The following is a 20,108-nucleotide window of genomic DNA, read 5'->3' on the forward strand; positions in this document are numbered from 1 at the left end:
AAAAACAGCCGAGTCCGTGTAGGTGACAAACATAGTGATTTTATTACATGCTTCTAAGACAGAAGCATGGGAAGACAAGCGTACAGCCACAGATCTCCAAAGAGTGGACAGCTCCCCGTCCTTATGTAACCCATGATGACATCACACAGTTAGACCTTACTGGAAATGATAACAGTCTCCCCATAGTCCAAAGTTCTCCTTATACAAACATCAGATGATACTTTAGAGAAAACCAAGTGTGTGACATGTCATGTTGTGCAGTTCGGTGAGCCTGTGTGTCCAACTAGAGAATGTCCTGACATGACCTCCCTGTGTAAATAAGGGTGAACGTGCGTGTTTACATAACTCTCTATGTGCATGTTCTGATGTAGGCCTGCAAATGAATTAGAACAAGGTCCTGCTGGACCCTCCAGTTATGGACGGTGAATACAATGCTGTGGATACCATTTGAGACTTGATTACAATGATGATAACCTGCATACATTAATCTTTACTCAGATTACCATAGATATAAAACAAAGATTATACTGTCATCAGATTCCACAATGGTAAATGATTAATGATTGATACTTCTAATTATAACTGTGATCATAAGAATACAAAATAAAATATCTCCTGGTCACATTCCTCCTCTTTGGGCTGGCTTGCCAGCCCAACTCACACCAGGATTTGTCTCCAAACCAAACAAACACGTTATGACACTTATCAACCCCAACACCTCCGTTGTTTTCCAATTTTCCCACAACCCAGCTGTTCTTTTAGCTTCAGACTCGAGTGTCAGCCTGTCACGCTTCAGGCCCCTTTACCACCTCCTCTTGGAGTGAAGAAACGCCCTCAGATTCTTCTTTCTTCGACTTCCGGGGTTAGACCACCCTTCAGTCGTTACACAGATCTGGGGATTATTCAAACAAAGATCTGTGTGTTTGTTGTCCGTTGTCACCGCCGTGTCCCCCTTTTTGCCAAAAGCCTCTCGAACCTCGTTGGTCTCTGGTGTTCCTAGCTTTTGCCAACCCCTTCCTGGTTATCGCTGTGGTTATGGGATCCATCTTCTCAAGGAGCCCCAAGGCCATGACACTTGACCCCAGTTGCTGTGAAGGGTCCCCATATCTCCGTGTCCCCGTCTGGTGTCTGTTCCCTTCTCTGCAAGAGACAGAAAGCCAACACCTCTCCTGCGCTGGCTCTCCTAACCTAATGTTGTTGACTTTGTTTATTCCAATCCTATGCCATGCTTATGTGTGTAAGCGTGCATGCACTTAACCCTCTGCACGTGAAGTCAATAGCTCCAATATATCAATCCGATCCGTTGTCGGATGAAGCTTTTGACCTTCACAGACTAAGTGCCAGCTCCTTATAAGCACATTTGCAATGTGTGTATAAAAGTGAACAACAGACCTCAAACAAATTGGGCATTCTTAATTCCAACTTAAGTGTAGTACTCAGTTTCTGATCATCTAATTATGCTTCTCACTGGTCCCCTAAATTGTCTAAAAACCTTTAATTTGCCATACCTAAATTATTAAAACACAGACCAAATCACAGACCCCCTATATAGCTTTTGCCTTTATGAGCACACTTCAATAATGAGCAACAACCTGCAATCTGTACCAAAAAATCTTCATGGTCACACCTGCAATTAAAGATCAGATGCATTTTATACCTGTTTTAATTCTTCCTTATATAGAACCTCCTCAGTTTCAGGTTAGTTGTGATTAGTCTCAATTAATCGTTCTAGTTGTATTTTGCAATTCAGCTAAAAAGCAAACCTGTTAAAGTAAACAGCTTATTTACAACCACCTGCAAATCATAAGAGTAATAAACGATTCAGCACAACAGACAAGTATCATGTTCAGGTTTCTCCAATCATTAAATCACTATTATTGCCGCAATTTGCTTTATTCACCCTTTGGCAATATTACTCCAAGAGAGAGAGAGAGAGAGAGAGAGAGAGAGAGCCCCTAATGGCCAGTTAGTGGGCTCTAGGTTAAACTGTCCCCAAATTAGTTATTTGTTATTATTACTTGTTTTCATGTCACTTGTCTGTTTTCTACTGCACCCTTCTCACCAAAGCAAAGCAAACATTAGCAGCATATTGACCGTAGTCAGCCATCCACATCCCATAGATGCTATAAAAACATTTCCTGTAAAAGAATCACACATAAATTCATCCACCCTCTTGTTCTGTCTCGGTGGAGGTTAACCTTAAGTCGTAGTCAAGTCTTGTCAGCTTTTACCAGTCAGTCCGTTTGTTTTATTTCCAGTCTTTCATCCATTCATTCATTCATCCATTTTTCTTTCTTTGCTGATAGCGGAAACCATCGCCGCATTTAGATTTCCGCCCTCAGCAAAATGAGCTCATTTCAAAAAGAAAAAGAAGAACTTGAGATCGGATTACCTCGCTGAATCCTTTTTTGGGCAGGGACTCTCATTTTCTAATTGTCCCCATAAGTGGTTTCCTCCAGAGCCAATTTCAATGCGGAGAAACTCACTTACAACAATTTTCTCGCCGACGTGTAACGCTTGTAATTTCCGATGTGCAGATCTGCTTAAAGAAAAGATTCACAAACAAAAATCAGTGCACTGTTCAAAATATAAAACAAAATAAAATGAAAGATAACAAAAACAAAAATGCAGACGCCCGGGTCTTAGGACTTGTCACTGAATATTCCTCCTATCAGTAAAAATGCCAAACCTAAACCTAAACAGAGTCAAATCAACACCACCTCAACCTTTTCATATTCATACACCTATATATTTTTGTGTTCGTGAAACAAAATTGAACCGTTTCCCTATTAAGTAATTTGAGCTCTTGAAATGTTTTAGTTCTCTTAATTCTGCCAGTTTACCTCAACACTTATTCAATAACTTTTATTCACTCAAATCTTACCTGTTCAAATTGCCTAGGGTTCAACAAAGTCTAGATCCCCGTTATCATGAAACTTGAACGGGTGTACGATGATTTACTTACAGTAATTTAGAATCATCACTCAACCTAGCTCTTCTACTGGCACTGCGTGACTTTTCTCACACTGGAAACCAGAATTTAGTACAGAACTTTAATACCTCAGGCAATCGTGTTCAAGGGCTGCCCCCCCTTTCTCTTCTTCTTTGTCCGTGTGTTCCTCCTTTTATTAAGTCTCCATCACAATGATGTGGCGCTCTGAAATAAGACTCACACTGTTAATTCATCGTTTTCACTCTGCACCACTGCTCAGGCTGTTTTCTTTTCTTTTTAGTGTACAGTAAACAATTGAGTCGAGGCCTTAAGCCCCAGATATCTCACACAGGCATCGTTTTCATAACCAAACCTCTCCGGACTCTGCTCCCCAGACCACACAAATGCCCTCTGGACTTATTATTGTAACAGATTCTATATTTGAATTTGTTGTGTGCAGCATTGAGCCTTTGTCAGTAAAGCATTCTTCATTGCAGCAGCTGGAGCATTGTGTGTCACTTCTTAGTGAATTGAATCAACATTTTGATTTTGGTGCATGGGTGTGTATCAGTTTTCACTCACTCAACGAGTGCATAAGTGTTCATGTGTGTGTTTCTCTTCATTCTAAGTCGGCGGATGCAGAAGTGTGTGTTTGTGTGTTTGTATTCATCACCTTCCTGCTCTGTTGTTTGGGTAAACCAGCGGCCTGACGCATGCCCTGGGGTCCTCCCCTCCTCTTTGGGTCTGTTTTCATCCGTTGTTGCAGCTGCCTGCATCTTCTCCTTGTAACTTGACCCTTTTGCTTCTGTAGCTCTTTCAGGGTTTACTCCTGCTGTTGGAACTTTGCGTCAAGTCTGACGACCTCCTGCTCCAGCAAGCTTCCGCCTGATTACAAGTCCTGTACGTGAAACTCCAAGTCTGACTGATGAGTTCAATTAGCAGCCAGCTCCTCCGGAGCCATGCTCAATTTCTGCTCCGATGCCTTGAGCTCTTACTGAAGGCAAAAACCTCAGAGTCTTTTCCTTCCACGTCAGATTGGAGTCTGTTTATGTTGTCCTTACTTTGCTCCACGGCTTTCTGCAGCTCTGCTGTTCGGCTCTTCTCAGAGGTCAGCATTCTTTTGCTCACCCTCCCTTTTCCTCCGGGCTTAATGCGCGTCTCGTCACAGCTTTGTCAGCTGAAGGTTTAGCGTTCTCCATCTCCGCTGCATGAGATTGTTTTCTGCAGCACTGTTGACATCCTCAAGTTGTTGTTATGAGTCCAGCTGGTGTGGCCTTCAGGGGTCAAAGGGTCAAAGATGGTCGCGGAGAGGGCAACGATGGTAGAGGGGAGGGTAGGAGTCCAGGTCAGCTTCGGCTTTCAGAAAAAACAAAAACAAAACAAAACAGGCGAACAGGAAAATGATGTTGTGTTGGCTGTGCTGTGTTGGCTGTGTTATCCCGAGAGGGGAGAAACAACGAGATCTCCCTTCCCCCCTTTTTTTTGTTTTTTTCTCACCATATAATCAACTCATAACCCCCCAAGTTGACAGGACAACACAGGTACGTGTTAAAATTCTTAAGATCCTGTTTAGAAACCTAAAAAGGAATTTTCTACCATTCAGTAGTCCTTTGTCTTAAACACTCAACAAAAACATATCCCACTTTAACCACTAAATTTGTCGTATCCTCACTTAATCATCAGACCAGTGTCTTTGTCTTTTAACGTTAAGTTGTCGTCCTGCAACCCAGAGAGTCTTTTGTCAGTAGTGTATAAACTATATCATTTAAAAACAGGTGTATGTTAAGTGTCGCTACTTTAATCTTGCATGTACGTGCACATGTATGTAAGCTGTTTCGTCATTGCATGTATGGGTGCGTCTGTATATAGAATAAAATAGAATAGAATTCAACTTTATTGTCATTGCACATGCACAGGTACAAGGCAACGAAATGCAGTGTATGGGTTAATTTAACTTTTTCTCAAATGAGGCATTTCTCTAACACGCACATGTGTCTGTTCCTCGCACTTCTCATACCTTTCTCTGGTTGTGTGTGGTTTTATTTGTTTCAGTCATTTACCAGGAACATCTTTTCCTTTTCTCCATGTCTTCCGCCAGAGGTTAACACTGGTGAGATTCAGGGACACAGCACCCAGAGCAGTTCAGCGAGAAAAACCTGCCTAAAACTACATTCTCTCTTTTTTTCCGGGAGGGGTGGGGACAACTCTGGTGTCCAGCCGTGAATTTTTAGCCAAAGCTTGGCCTGTCTTCTGCTTCCGTACTCAGGTTTCCAGGTTAAGAAAAAACACCTGTATGAGGACACTAAACATACATTTAGTATTCGTATAAACATAACTGCCTAAATTATTGAACTCTTGAGGAGGGTTGATTTAACTCTTTACTAACTTTAAACCCCACAAGTAAAAATTTCATATGTTCTTGACTGCAAACACAAAAACTGCTTGATGTTATTACTAATCATTTTCCTCCACAACACTCCAAATCATGTTCTCTCTTGTGTCCAGCAGGGGAATAAGGTGACCTCTACTCTCACTGCTTCCCCAGTCAGAGACAATATCTCACTCACACTTCCACACTTTATTGTTTTCCCTTTTTCTTGACTATTATTATTTCACAGAAAATCAACTGACCTACTTCTCCTTCCTCTTCTGTCATGCAGAAAGTCACACACACACAGCACTCGGCCCCCACCTTGTCTTTCTCTCACAGACACACCTACACACACACACACTCTAATCGTCCTTTCACAACAAAACTTCACAAACGTCCACTGCAACAGTTTTAAGCACGCAAAGCCAGCGAAAATTCACTCTCACATTCACTTCCCTAACAACTACAAAGTTTTCACATAGAAAAATAATCCAGACAATCTACCATGCACCGTTTTCCCTCCTTATACGAGAGACTCAACCAACTTTTAAAAGCTTTATTTACACAACATCAAATGAAGCACAGATCTCTGCCTTTTCCAGGTAGAGAAGAAATACGACCCAACTAAAAAATCTCCCAGCAATCACACAAAGTTCTCAAATCAAATCGTTTTTTCACACTCTGGATCCACACAGAAGAAATTCAACAACACAAGACAGTTTATACAATTTACACTTTTAAATGCACACACACACACGGGTAATTTATATACAATATACACACGGGCCCGTATAAACACACCGCATGCCAGAACCACTTATCTCGTTTATTTCTCTAGCGGTGTTCCTATACTTTAGACTGATTTATAAGCATCTATAGCCCAGGGCCGCGCCCTTGCTGGTCAATTAACGTTTCAAGTACGCCGCCTTGAAAACGGTCACATTACTGAATTCTACTTAATTTATAACCGTTTCCCGCAGCTGGAAAGGAGCTCCACCTCTGGCGCTAGTATCAAACCCACGCCTTCAGCTATACTTAAAACTCACAAGGCAGCCACGTTAAAAGGTCACGGCCGGGTCCGCGACCCTGTCGATCAAAAAATGCAGTAAAAGACAATCACCCATTGATTGTCTAGCCTTTTTTGACGGGAGTCCGAATCCCCGCGGAAGGCCAACTCCGGGCTAAAACCTAACCACGCGTCCGCGATTAGGGGTCAGTGCCACCTGCTGGACGAACTGCATTCCTAGGAGACCGCGTCTCCAGTCCTAAATAAATATACTTGTTTTAAAAGCCTCACGGTGAGCTCTCAGCCCCCCCCGTTTAATTATCTGAAGCCCAAAACCGCGTTTTTGCTACCCAATTAAAACCAAATGCCCTACACTACCGATTGACTGGCTGGCATTCCCAGTCAACCCACATTTAAACCTCTTAAACCGTATTTATTTGTTTCCACACACCTTAAACCGTATTAACTTAAACACATAACCTCTTAACTCAACAGTTCACTCTCAAAATAAACAGCAATACATTTACTCAGTTCACTATTCCCTACCTTTAACACTAATTACCCCAAGATCACCATGGACCAACGCCAGAAGCCCATACTGAGTGAATATTATTTAATTAAATTTAGTTTTAACTTCCAATATAGCGCCTTTGGATAAAAATCAACAGGTGGCACTCACCTTTTCTTATGTCGCCTGGCGTCACTCAGATAGGCTGCTGGCCTCCGCCCCTGTTTGTCACCCACACGATAGCTGCAAGCTCCCTTCCCCCCCAACCGGAGTTTCGGCACCAAGTTGTTACGTCTGGTTCAGTTTGGGTAAGAAGGAAAAACAGCCGAGTCCGTGTAGGTGACAAACATAGTGATTTTATTACATGCTTCTAAGACAGAAGCATGGGAAGACAAGCGTACAGCCACAGATCTCCAAAGAGTGGACAGCTCCCCGTCCTTATGTAACCCATGATGACATCACACAGTTAGACCTTACTGGAAATGATAACAGTCTCCCCATAGTCCAAAGTTCTCCTTATACAAACATCAGATGATACTTTAGAGAAAACCAAGTGTGTGACATGTCATGTTGTGCAGTTCGGTGAGCCTGTGTGTCCAACTAGAGAATGTCCTGACATGACCTCCCTGTGTAAATAAGGGTGAACGTGCGTGTTTACATAACTCTCTATGTGCATGTTCTGATGTAGGCCTGCAAATGAATTAGAACAAGGTCCTGCTAGACCCTCCAGTTATGGACGGTGAATACAATGCTGTGGATACCATTTGAGACTTGATTACAATGATGATAACCTGCATACATTAATCTTTACTCAGATTACCATAGATATAAAACAAAGATTATACTGTCATCAGATTCCACAATGGTAAATGATTAATGATTGATACTTCTAATTATAACTGTGATCATAAGAATACAAAATAAAATATCTCCTGGTCACACTGTTCATCATCAAATTGCAATTTTGAATTTTAAGATGTTTAAGATGTTAAAATGTTTTATGGCCTTTTTATTTAGACCTTGTGGCATTTTAGCATGTTTGAAATACATTTTTCAAATATTTTCCACACCTCCATACAACATTATTTATAGGATTTCTATGTTAAAATAAGCACACAGTCATATACATATTTGATGCTGTTAATAAAATATTGGTGAATAGGAGACATCATGTCAGTACTCACAGGCGTTTTCATTGGAAGGTTCAATCATCCTGTCAACCCTGCAGATACAAACAGAAGAATTTGAGTAGAATAATCCATCTTTGCTTGAAGCTTCAGCTCAGCTTTATTAATTTTTTAAAAATTACATTTAAAAATTTATTTTTTTCTCTTCAGTCAGAAAGTTCTGCACAAAGGAGATCTTTGGTTTGTTGGGTTGCTCTACAATTTTATAGGATCTTTATCTAAACACAGCAACAACAAAAAATAGTGAATATTTATTAAACACATTTTTTAAATTGGTTCAGCTGAACTTAAAAATATGGACTTGAAGCTTGATTTGTCAGATCTGACCAGACTGACAAAAGACTAAAACTGTCATGGTCCTGGGTCGGTGACCCAGCGCTTTAAGTTTATTGTTAACATTTTCCAATTTATTATCATGATTATTATTATTATTGTTTGAGTTCTACGTGTTCTATTCGGTCTGCCTCTGAGTCTGCGTCTGTATCTGTCTGTCTATGGTGTCACTACGTCTGTTTGTGAATCTGTCTGTTTAGTTCAATGTCTTTTCTGGTTCCATGTGTCTGAGTTTCCTGTTTTATTGTGAAGGTCTGTGTCGTATGTGAGTGTGCCAGTTTACGTTTCCCCTGTCTTGTCAGCTGTGATTTCTCCCAGGTGTGTTCCCCTCCTGTCTCTCATCCCTTGATTACTGCCATCTGTGTATTTAAGCCCTGTGTTTCTCTGTGTCGTGTCGTACCCTCAACTTGCTGTGTGTTTGTAATGTCCTGTCCTCCAGCACCTCGGTTTAGAATTTTGTTTTTGTAAGTTTTATTTCGTGAATCATTCCTCCAGCAATAAAGCTGCGTTTTCAGTTTATTCCCATCTCTAAGAGTCCTGCAATTTTGGGTCCACCACTTCTGCTTGCCTGCCACACAGCCAACTATGAGAAAAACTAAACTCATTTTCTGTGCTTGTTTTTCTTAATTTCAGGTAATGTATTAAACAATATCATCTCAATGAGTTTTTTTCTAAAGTCAACTTTTTATTTTTATTTTAGTCAAACATTTTTTACATCTACTTTCAGCTTAGTGTTATTTAACTAAAAAAAACTGCGACCCTCTACTGACCCCAGAGTCTCCAGTCTCCACTGTGGATTCTCCACAAGCTCAGACAGCTGCTTCAGATCCGATTCCTGCAGGTTGTTTCCTCTCAGGCGCAGCTCGCTCAGATAGGACGGGCTGGACTTTAGTGCTGAAGCCAGATACTCACAGCTGATCTCTGACAGACCACAGTACTCCAGTCTGAGTAAAAAGCAAAAGATTTAAGGTTATTGTACAAACTTATTCTTGAAATCATATAGTTATTGTTTATTGTTTACTTTTATTAAACATGCCTGTGGCCACAGATTGACATGTTTTTATCCTTTTAGAGCCAACCTTTTTATCTCCAACTTTAACAATTAAGACTCCATTATGAAGAACCACAGTGTGGGTCAGTATATCAGTCTTATGTCTGCAGGTCAGTGGAAAACAAAACTTGAAAACATGGTGACTGACCTCAGAGTTTCCAGTCTGCACTGTGGACTCTCCAGAAAACCACACAAACGCTCCACTCCTAAATCCTGCAGTTTGTAGTTGGAGCTCAGGTCCAGCTCTCTAAGAAAGGAAGGGTTGGACTTCAGAGCTGACACCAGAAATCTACAGCTGTGTTCAGACAAGCTGCAGTCCTCCAGTCTGAATAAAACAAAACACATTTGTAAGCTCAAAAGTTTCTGCTTGAAATCGTTCAGTTTTTCATCATTCAGAGGGAGAACAGAAAAATGGTTATTAAATGAAAACAACTGCAAATGAATATCTGTCAGATAAAACTAATAAGTCATTAATTTCAAATCCTTAACCATTGTTTTTGAAAGAATTTATTGTAGATGAAGTCAGTGTTTTTGTCCATTAATATTTCTTTTTCATAAGTTGTACTAACTTGATGTTAGTATTATTATTGTTGTTGCACAATGTGTCATTTCATAGCTTTATTGTAGCTCATACACATTTCAGGAGTCTAGAAACAACAGACATCTCTTGAACAGACATCTTGTCACGGTCCCCTTGTTTCTCTGGCTGGCTCATGCTGGCTACAGGTGTTGTTGTTGTTTTTCCTCCTGCCTGGGCTCTCGCTCTTGGCCCACACACCCGTGTGATTGTCACCACCTGCTGCTGATCTGGCTGAGTTCCCCAGCTGCTATTTAAGGCAGTGGCACAGAGTAGCTCGCCGCTGGAATGTGGAATCTCCTGAGTTCGTGCTCTTGGCTTGATCAAAAGAGCGCCTTGTGTATGTTTGCCTGTGGAACTAACTGTTGTATTCTGTGTGTAGATATCCCCCTTCTGGACCAGATTACGGACCCTGCATGAGTGGAGTTTTGGAGCTAGTGCGGCTGAAAAGGAGTGAGTAAGTGTGTGTGGAGGTGCTCTGGCGGTGACTGTGCTGAAGAGGAAGCGTGTGTGTGGATTGCCCCCTCTCCCTGGAGCCGACTCAAAGTATAGCGCTAAAGGGTGTGTTCCCTGTTGTAAATAAATTGTCTTCTTTTGTTTGCAAAGAACTCTGTCTGCGCGTGAGTCTGTCCAGTAGTTATGACACACCTCTTGAACAAAAACATTTTTGGTTCATTTCTGGTATCTTTTGTTCATCCCACGTCTCAGTTTATTATTCTTTTGTGTTTGCATTAATAGACCACTGTAGACTATTATTCTGGCCTAGAGTAACTAAGGTTAAGGGGTGTCCAGATTCATAGGCTGCGTCCTCCTGAGGACCCGGCCCACGTAGACCGCGAAGGCTGGGTCCTCAGAAGGTTGGGTAGGCTGAAAGTAAACTGCAGTGCAATGGGACAGTCCAGCCTTCAGATTTGCGTCACCGCTGTCTCGGTGGAGTTTAATAAACTCGGCCGTCTGCTCCTTGCAATCTAAAATATAACAGGACACTGGAGTAAACTCCAGTGTCCTGACTTTACTGTCATATTCCCATATATCATTGTGATGTTGTTTATTCTATTACTCTTGTTCTCTTCTGCTTGCTTTCTTTTTTCTTTCTCAGCAGGTGATCCAGGTGATTGATATATGCATTTTTTTTCTCTGCCCGTTCTGTTGGTTTTTGTCTTTTGCCCTTCTCCCCCGTCCCTCTTCTCAGCTGTTTCTCTTTCCCTCTTTCTTTCTCCCCTTCTTTCCCCCAGTCAAGTCTGTCCCGTATTCAGCAAGTGAAAATAAAATAAACAATAAAAGGTGAATCAAATAGACCATTACGGCAAGGCTGGGATGGTCAGTTTGGTAAAGTAAATCCGTTGGGCATCTTTCTTTGCCTTTAGACAACAATTCTGATGGCAAAAGAGCCAAACGGGACAGGCAGAAAAAAAAAAGAAAAAAAAAAAAAGAAAGATTAATAAGAGTAATTTTAAAACTTAGTAGCAGCCGCCATTGTTGGAAACTGGAGTTTGGCTGGGCCACGCTATGAATTCTGGGATATGGTGGGCCACGAAGGACACACCCGACCCATCCTTTAAATTCGGGGGAAAGGAGGATGCATTTGTTGGCTGCATTTGTCGGAGCCAAGAATTTGGACAGCCTTCGTCGCGTCGCTGTGACGTAATCGGCCTACAAATGCGGCCTCAAGAGGATGCAGCCCATGAATTTGGACACCCCCTTGTCCTCATCATCTTTGAACTCCAAACAGAGACAGATGTTATCTAAAACTGTAGCTAGAAAGGTACAGAAAGTACATCAATGTCAACAGCATTGTCTGAATCTGATTTAAAGCATCAACATGCTACAGTGACTGAAGATCCTTGGCTTTACCCTTATAATATTGGATATTATGTTGCATCACAACTGTGTCTGACCTCAAAGTCTCCAGGCGACAGTGTGGGCTCTCCAGAAAACCACACAGCTGCTCTACTCCAGAATCCTGCAGATTTTTATTGCCACTTAGGTCAAGTTCTCTTAGATGAGAGGGTCTGGACTTTAGAGTTGAGGCCAGATAATCACAGCTGATTTCTGACAAACCACAGTTCCCCAGTCTGGATAAAGAATAAAATAGGTACGTTTATCAGACAAAGCTTTGGGATCTTTTCGGGGCTGAAGACGTTACAAAATGTAAAAATTCAGAAAACAGAAACTTCAAACAACTCAAACCAAAAGGATGCAGGTTGAAACAGTCAAACCAAAAAAGTCTGCAGCTCCACCACTTGTTACATCTTTAGAAACTGGTTGTATTATAAATCTCCAAGTTTCCAACCTTCTGGTTGAATTTGGAAGAGAATTTACAGAATGAAACATTTTGGACAAGAGAATTAGCAAATAAACACTCATATGATGTGAGAATGCAATCAAACTGTTTATTGGTGGGTGTGTGTTTTTAGAACACTGAAGTTGAGCATTGTCTGGCACAGCATTAGCTTATAGCCAGCTGTTGTTATAGCTGGCTCGTTGTCAGACGGGTGGGTATGGGAGCGTTGCATTTTTTATCGAGTAAAATAAATAACTATCAGTAATAAATTAGTAAAACTAATTTTAAACTAAGTAAAATTAGGCATTTTTTTAAAGCCCTGACTTCAGTTCAGGAATTTTTGGAAGTTTTCTATTTTGTACCAGACTTTCAGTTTCTTTGTAATTCTCAGGAATATTCCAATACAATCCTATCTGAGAATATGAGGTTTAAAAACAAAAAATGTCTAGAGGACGGTTCCTCTGTTGCAGTTGAGCTTAGTTCCGGCCTCTTTTCTTGACCCTCCTTTCCATGTTTCCTTTCTTGAGAGTTCTGTGGCAATTGCGCCTCTCACAGCTGTAGCTACCCAGCATGCCTTTTAGAAGCATAAAGGTAATGAAAATGTGCAATTATTACACATGCTGTGATTCTTACTGTGATTCAGTATAACGTCAGCCACATGTCTGCAGTTTAATGTCAGCACAGCTTTCACATATTTGTCTCAGCACAGCTAAAACATGGTGACTGACCTCAGAGTTTCCAGTCTACAGTGTGGACTCCCTAGAAAACCACACAGCTGCTTCACTCCTGAATCCAATAGTGTGTTGTTGTGGCTCACATCAAGCTCTCTCAGATGGGAGGAGTTGGACTTAGCAAGAGCTGAGACCAGATAAGAACAGCTGATCTTTGACAACCTGCAGTTCTTTAATCTGAAAAAAGAAAAATATATATTATTAGTTAAAGTTCTTGAAATCGTTCAGTCTTTGATAACCTTGATGCAGAAGATTAGAGAGCAGAAACCCCAAACAGCTGTTGTAATACGGAATGTTTTCTTGTTAAACATGATTTTTGGTTTTATTTAAATGTCCGATAGATTTAAATGTTAAGTGAAGTTTTCTGGATATTTACCAAGTATTATCCATAGAAGATTTTTATGGAAGGTTACCATCCTACTTATTTACCCTCATGTTCCTGAAGTCTGGCTTTGTCACAAAGTACATTTTATGAAGAGTTATGCTGCAATGTCTTATGCTAACTGTGAGTAAAAACAATGCACAATCAATCAATGTCAACTCTCTCTGAGATGGGAACGGTCAGCAGGCAAGTTAGAACCCTTTGGCAGGCTGGATACACACTGTGAGCCACAAGTTATCAAGAGTATCATTGTTTTAACTTTTCAAATCTCAACATTGTTCTGCTGCAATAAATAATAGAAGACTATTGATAGGTTTGTAGCTTGAACCTATTCGCTGGAACGTTGAAGACAATATAATTACACAGCAAGCAAGACACGAAGTAGGCAAAGTTCTTCATGTTTCTCATGCACGGGAGAGAACCGGACAAACGCCGTTCCTTTGCTTGACCCCAGTTGCTCTCGTCCGCTCCCCCGTAACACTGCTCTTTTATTGAGGATACATGAATATACATAGCTTCATTAACATATGACGTCTACATACAAAGAGTACCTTGTCTGTGCATTGTGTAAGTGTGTGTGTGTGTGTGTGTGTGTGTGTGTGTGTGTGTGGGTGGGGTCAGAGTGTGACCCCATAAATGACTTCCCTAAACCTGCTGGTCTGGAAGTCCAGCGGTTCATCTAAACAAAAGGCACTTAGCCTAAAACAGATATAGCCACGTTTATCCTACCATAAAACAATAAGAGAAGGTACGACCTCTCCCATGCTCCCAGAGTGCTCTCTAATGCGCACAAAGTTTGCAGACTATCAAGGATCAAACCTCTACCAATCTACAACTAATTATAAAACTCTAAGCATATATGAGCAGATATTTCTAAGCATAAATGACAATCAACAATACAAAACCTAACAACTATGTCCCCATAGGATGATCTGATATCCTCGTGTCGGTGTTGTTCCCACATCATCATAATAAATGTTGTTCCAGGTTCAACATTGCAAGTGACCAATCACATTGTTGTGACGTCCCCCTTTTGTGCCTTTGAAAAATACCACCTTAAAAAAATCTAATTCACAACCGCTTCTGTCCGCCGATACAGGAACTTGATTTCTTTGAATTTCAGGATACTTTTCTTTAATAAACGGTAAGCATTATACATATTGTCCTTACAGAGGCGGTTTCTCTTCTCGCAAGTGAAGTAGATTTTTTGAAGGTGTTTGTTTTTTTCGAGGTCGCAGATGATGTCAGGAGAAGGTGATTGGTCACTTGTAATGTTGAACCTGGAACAACATTATTGTTGTATTGATGACGAGGGAACAACGCCAACACGAGGATATCAGATCGTCCATACACCATATGCTCCAGATGCTCAGTATGGATCAGTATAATATCAGCCCTATCATTTTAGTTTAGTGTCAGCACAATTTTCACATCATATTCATCTTGGCACAAAACTAAAACACTGTGTCTGACCTCAGAGTCTCCAGTATACTGTGTGGACTCTCCAGAAAACCACACAGCAGCTCCACACCTGAATCCTGCAGGTTCCTGTTTTCACTCAGGTCCAGATGTTTCAGATGGGAGGGTGTGGATATAGGAGTTGAGACAAGAGCAGCACAGCTGATCTCTGACAAACTGCAGCGTTCCAATCTGAATACAATTGGAAACAAAAAACAATGTAACCAAAACCGTTGTTTGAACTTATTCAGTGTTTTGTAATATGTTCAGACATAATTATGAATTGATCATTCTAAATTGCATCTCCAATTTAGTGCAAATTTTCGCATCATATTCATCTCAGCACAACTAAAACATGATGTCCAACCTCAGAGTCTCCAGTCGACAGTGTGGATTCTCCAGAAAACCACACAGCTGCTTTACTCCTGAATCCTGCATGTTGTCATTAGAGCTCAGGTCTAGTTCTCTTAGATGTGAGGGGTTGGATTTCAGCGCTGACACTAGAGAGGTACAGTTGCTCTCTGACAAACGGCAGCCTCCCAGTCTGAATAAAAACAAACAATTCATTATGCAGAACATTTTTCTGTGTAAGAAGAGGTTTAGTAAAATAAATAAATAAATAAATAAAACCAAGACGATTCTGTCAGAAGCACTCAAACTCTCAGACAACATGTTTTTAATTTTAATAACATTATACAGGGAAAAAAAACTGTCTGAGATTTTTCTGCATTTCTGCCTTTACTGATAGGGAGGTGTGAAAAGCAGACAGGAAAGTGGGCTGAGCATGGAAGAATGACAGTGCAGCTGTATAACAGCTGGACTAAGCTGTTATACAGACAAAGGAGGGGTTCTTAAATTAAATAATGTTAATTCTTCAGTTTCTGTGATATGTTACAGTTTGAGAGAAGACAACTGAGTCTAATAATGAGTCTAATAATAATTTAAGAGTTTGTTAGCTTCCTTTGGAGTCTTCACACACCCACATTCTCTGTTGCCTGTTGGGGCAGGGGGGCTGGGAGGAGGAGTTGGACGTCCGATTGGGGTCTGAAATGTGGGGCCTCCCTGCTGCTGCGGAGTCGGGGCGGTCTTCTTTTCTCCACCCCAGGGAAGACGGTAACACTACCTGGGTCTGGGTGCAGTTTCCCCCTCCAGGGGCAAGGGTACCTAGACCTGGGGTATAGAGTACGCTTGGGGAGTGTGATTGTGTGTACAGGGTCTCAGACATGAGTGCATTGGTGGTTCTTTGTGTCCAGGGATGGGTGTCCGGGTACGCACCAGCTCACTCCTGGTGGCTACTTATCAGGGCCTGGAACCTGGGGCTCGCTCGGGCCCCTTCGGAGGTGGGGTGCCCTCAGCCTCTCTGCCTGGAGCTTGGTCACTCAGGCACAGCTGGCTGCCGGCGAAGCTCACGGGCGCGTCACTGCAACCCCCCCTGGCTTCTGCTCCGGGGATGCTGAGTAACCCCTCATCTGGGGCTCTCCTCAGCTCTTTCCGGGAGAGTGGCAAGGTTGCCCCTCCATTGGTCTTCCTTGTTCTCTTGTGCTCTGAGGGCCTCTGGATGTCTGGAGCCTGGATCTCCTCCATACCTGCTTCATGCCCTGGAGGACGGGGCTATGCCCCCCCCCACACACACACACACCCTCTAAGAGATCGTTACATGAAGGAACCTTTTAAATACAAGGGCGCTCATGCTCACAGGTTACACACGGTTGCTCACAGACACAAACTACACCCTTTTTGGCTGCTACCTCAAAGCACACTGTGTTCTGTCGATCTTACGTGTTGCACAACAATGTTTAACATTTAGTATTTACTGTTATATTCACATAGATCATTGCAATAACGTTCTTTATTGTATTGTTCTGTCTTTTTTGGTTGTTTTCTCTTTTTTCTTTCTCAACAGGTGATCCAGGTGATTGATATATGTATTTTTTGTCTTCTTTTGTTGGTTTTTGTTTTTTGCCCTTCATCACTGTTCCTCTTCCCCGCTGTTTTATATTTATTGTATATTTATAATATATTTACTATTTCATGTCAGAACAGCTTTGTATTGTAGATGATAAAGAGGATTCTGTTTTGTTGTTTTACATATCTCATGATGCTAAATAAATCCAAACCGAATTAAAAAAATTATGTCAGTGTCTTATGTTATATAAGCTCCAACCTCTCTGTTTAAAGCATGTTGCAGTGCTCAGACTGATAGCTTCCTCAGTGGAAGAAATAAGCTAGGAGAAATACTCTGTGACTTAACCTTGATAGCTGAATTCACAGAACAGGTGTTTTTTGTCTGTCCTCTTGCCTTAAATGTGCTGTTTTGCATGGCCATCTCTCCAAAGCCAAAGATATGGAGTTTACTGTTCAATTAAGATACCAACATAACATATTTTCAAACTGAAGCTTAAGCCAATGGCATTTTTCGTATTTTCTTTGCTGAAAATAATCAAAATCTTTAACTATTCAAAATAGTTTTCTGTCAATCATAATTATATGAACTATACAATGAATAATTCAGTGGTTAATGTCAAACCTGTTATGCACTTAGAACTGAAAGAACAGTATACAGTTAATCAGGGAGCCCTCTCTGAATTAATAAAGTTCAGGAGCCATAGCAGGCTAAGTTGGGTCATAAGTTGAGAACAATTATTTTAGGTTTTTGCTTCAGTGAATGAACTAAACAACTAAAGAAGAGAATGGACTTTAACATGAAGATCCCCAGGGTGGATTTTGAATTTAGTGTGACCACAGCTTTCACATTATATTCATCCTAGCACAAAAAGTTAAACATGGTGATTAACCTCAGAGTCTCCAGTCTACAGTGTGGACTCTCCAGAAAACCACACAGTTGTTTCACATGTAAATCATGCAGATGGTTTTTACTCAGGTCAAGTTCTCTCAGATGGGAAGGACTGGAATCCAGAGCAGACAGCAGAGACTCACAGCTGTTAACTGACAACCAGCAGTCCTTCAATCTGAATAAAGAACAAAACATATAGACAAAATAATTTGTGATTCATTCTTATATGTTCTTATCAAATGTTCTTATTATTTCCAACAAACAATGCACGCATCGTAAATCATTCTGCTATTACCAATCACCATTCCACTTGTCTCCTTCTTAGACACAAACAGCAGGTAGGTCAGACTGCCAGGACTCACTAGTTATAGATACAATACATTTACAATACATTTGAACATCTCAATGAGTACTTTCAGTCATATTTGATTTAATACTTGACTTTCTCAAATCTTTGTAGTCAGAGCCTGCTGGCTTTGTAAATGACTTGTACATCTTGTCAGTTTTAAATGAGCAGCAGTAACACAACATATATACAGTGGGGCAAAAAAGTATTTAGTCAGCCACCGATTGTGCAAGTTCCCCCACTTAAAATGATGACAGAGGTCAGTAATTTGCACCAGAGGTACACGTCAACTGTGAGAGACAGAATGTGAAAAAAAAATCCATGAATTCACATGGTAGGATTTGTAAAGAATTTATTCGTAAATCAGGGTGGCAAATAAGTATTTGGTCAATAAGAAAAATACAACTCAATACTTTGTAACATAACCTTTGTTGGCAATAACAGAGGTCAAACGTTTACTATAGGTCTTTACCAGGTTTGCACACACAGTGGCTGGTATTTTGGCCCATTCCTCCATGCAGATCTTCTCGAGAGCAGTGATGTTTTGGGGCTGTCGCCGAGCAACACGGACTTTCAACTCCCGCCACAGATTTTCTATGGGGTTGAGGTCTGGAGACTGGCTAGGCCACTCCAGGACTTTCAAATGCTTCTTACGGAGCCACTCCTTTGTTGCCCGGGCGGTGTGTTTTGGATCATTGTCATGTTGGAAGACCCAGCCTCGTTTCATCTTCAAAGTTCTCACTGATGGAAGGAGGTTTTGGCTCAAAATCTCACGATACATGGCCCCATTCATTCTGTCCTTAACACGGATCAGTCGTCCTGTCCCCTTGGCAGAAAAACAGCCCCATAGCATGATGTTTCCACCCCCATGCTTCACAGTAGGTATGGTGTTCTTGGGATGCAACTCAGTATTCTTCTTCCTCCAAACACGACGAGTTGAGTTTATACCAAAAAGTTCTACTTTGGTTTCATCTGACCACATGACATTCTCCCAATCCTCTGCTGTATCATCCATGTGCTCTCTGGCAAACTTCAGACGGGCCTGGACATGCACTGGCTTCAGCAGCGGAACACGTCTGGCACTGCGGGATTTGATTCCCTGCCGTTGTAGTGTGTTACTGATGGTGACCTTTGTTACTTTGGTCCCAGCTCTGTGCAGGTCATTCACCAGGTCCCCCCGTGTGGTTCTGGGATCTTTGCTCACCGTTCTCATGATCATTTTGACCCCACGGGATGAGATCTTGCGTGGAGCCCCAGATCGAGGGAGATTATCAGTGGTCTTGTATGTCTTCCATTTTCTGATGATTGCTCCCACAGTTGATTTTTTCACACCAAGCTGCTTGCCTATTGTAGATTCACTCTTCCCAGTCTGGTGCAGGTCTACAATACTTTTCCTGGTGTCCTTCGAGAGCTCTTTGGTCTTGGCCATGGCGGAGTTTGGAGTCTGACTGTTTGAGGCTGTGGACAGGTGTCTTTTATACAGATGATGAGTTCAAACAGGTGCCATTCATACAGGTAACGAGTGGGGGACAGAAAAGCTTCTTACAGAAGACGTTACAGGTCTGTGAGAGCCAGAGATTTTCCTTGTTTGAGGTGACCAAATACTTATTTTCCACCCTGATTTACCAATAAATTCTTTACAAATCCTACCATGTGAATTCATGGATTTTTTTTTCACATTCTGTCTCTCACAGTTGAAGTGTACCTCTGGTGCAAATTACTGACCTCTGTCATCATTTTAGGTGGGGGAACTTGCACAATCGGTGGCTGACTAAATACTTTTTTGCCCCACTGTATATGTTTGCGGTGCTGTTTAAACTTTCATATTTCTTACTCATCAAATATTTCTTCATGCAATATATGCACAATTTCACAACTCAAACACAGTCATCTGAGAAAGAGCTCCTAACTGTACCTTTATTAGCTTTTGCATTCATCTTTTTTACATTCTATTTGAGCCATGTCTCTAAATATATATTTATACAGATGCGCAGTCTAAGCAGCCTGCCTTTATCTGCTATCATTAGATTGTCAAAAGCCTCATTCACATCCTGACTTCATCTTCACTAACTGATGGAGCACAACATAAACCTTTGGAGGCTTAAAAACTGTCCCGTCAAACATTTCAACTTGTGTCAGTGGTTAGTT

The 20,108-nt window shown here is 41.3% G+C and overlaps 1 protein-coding gene across 1 annotated transcript in view; it reads right to left on the reverse strand.

Annotated features, from left to right (window-relative positions):
• LOC147321558 (NACHT, LRR and PYD domains-containing protein 1-like) overlaps positions 1–17,746 on the reverse strand; it is a 29,398-nt gene extending 11,652 nt beyond the window's left edge. Inside the window, exons 1-8 of the mRNA XM_086305521.1 lie at positions 17,616–17,746; positions 15,188–15,364; positions 14,836–15,012; positions 12,978–13,157; positions 11,864–12,040; positions 9,537–9,713; positions 9,108–9,281; positions 8,002–8,039 (exon numbers count right to left, since the gene is read on the reverse strand). Of these exons, the coding sequence (XP_086161647.1) occupies positions 8,002–8,039; positions 9,108–9,281; positions 9,537–9,713; positions 11,864–12,040; positions 12,978–13,157; positions 14,836–15,012; positions 15,188–15,258 (994 nt within the window). The 5' untranslated portion in view covers positions 15,259–15,364; positions 17,616–17,746. The remainder of the gene's footprint in view (positions 1–8,001; positions 8,040–9,107; positions 9,282–9,536; positions 9,714–11,863; positions 12,041–12,977; positions 13,158–14,835; positions 15,013–15,187; positions 15,365–17,615) is intronic.
• Positions 17,747–20,108: the final 2,362 nt, after the last annotated feature.

The sequence above is a fragment of the Aulonocara sp. 'chitande type north' Nkhata Bay genome, linkage group LG9, assembly GCF_057382095.1.
Source record: "Aulonocara sp. 'chitande type north' Nkhata Bay isolate Kocher_YH1m ecotype deep benthic linkage group LG9, A_spYH_male_GT1.1, whole genome shotgun sequence".
Lineage (NCBI taxonomy): Eukaryota > Metazoa > Chordata > Actinopteri > Cichliformes > Cichlidae > Aulonocara > Aulonocara sp. 'chitande type north' Nkhata Bay.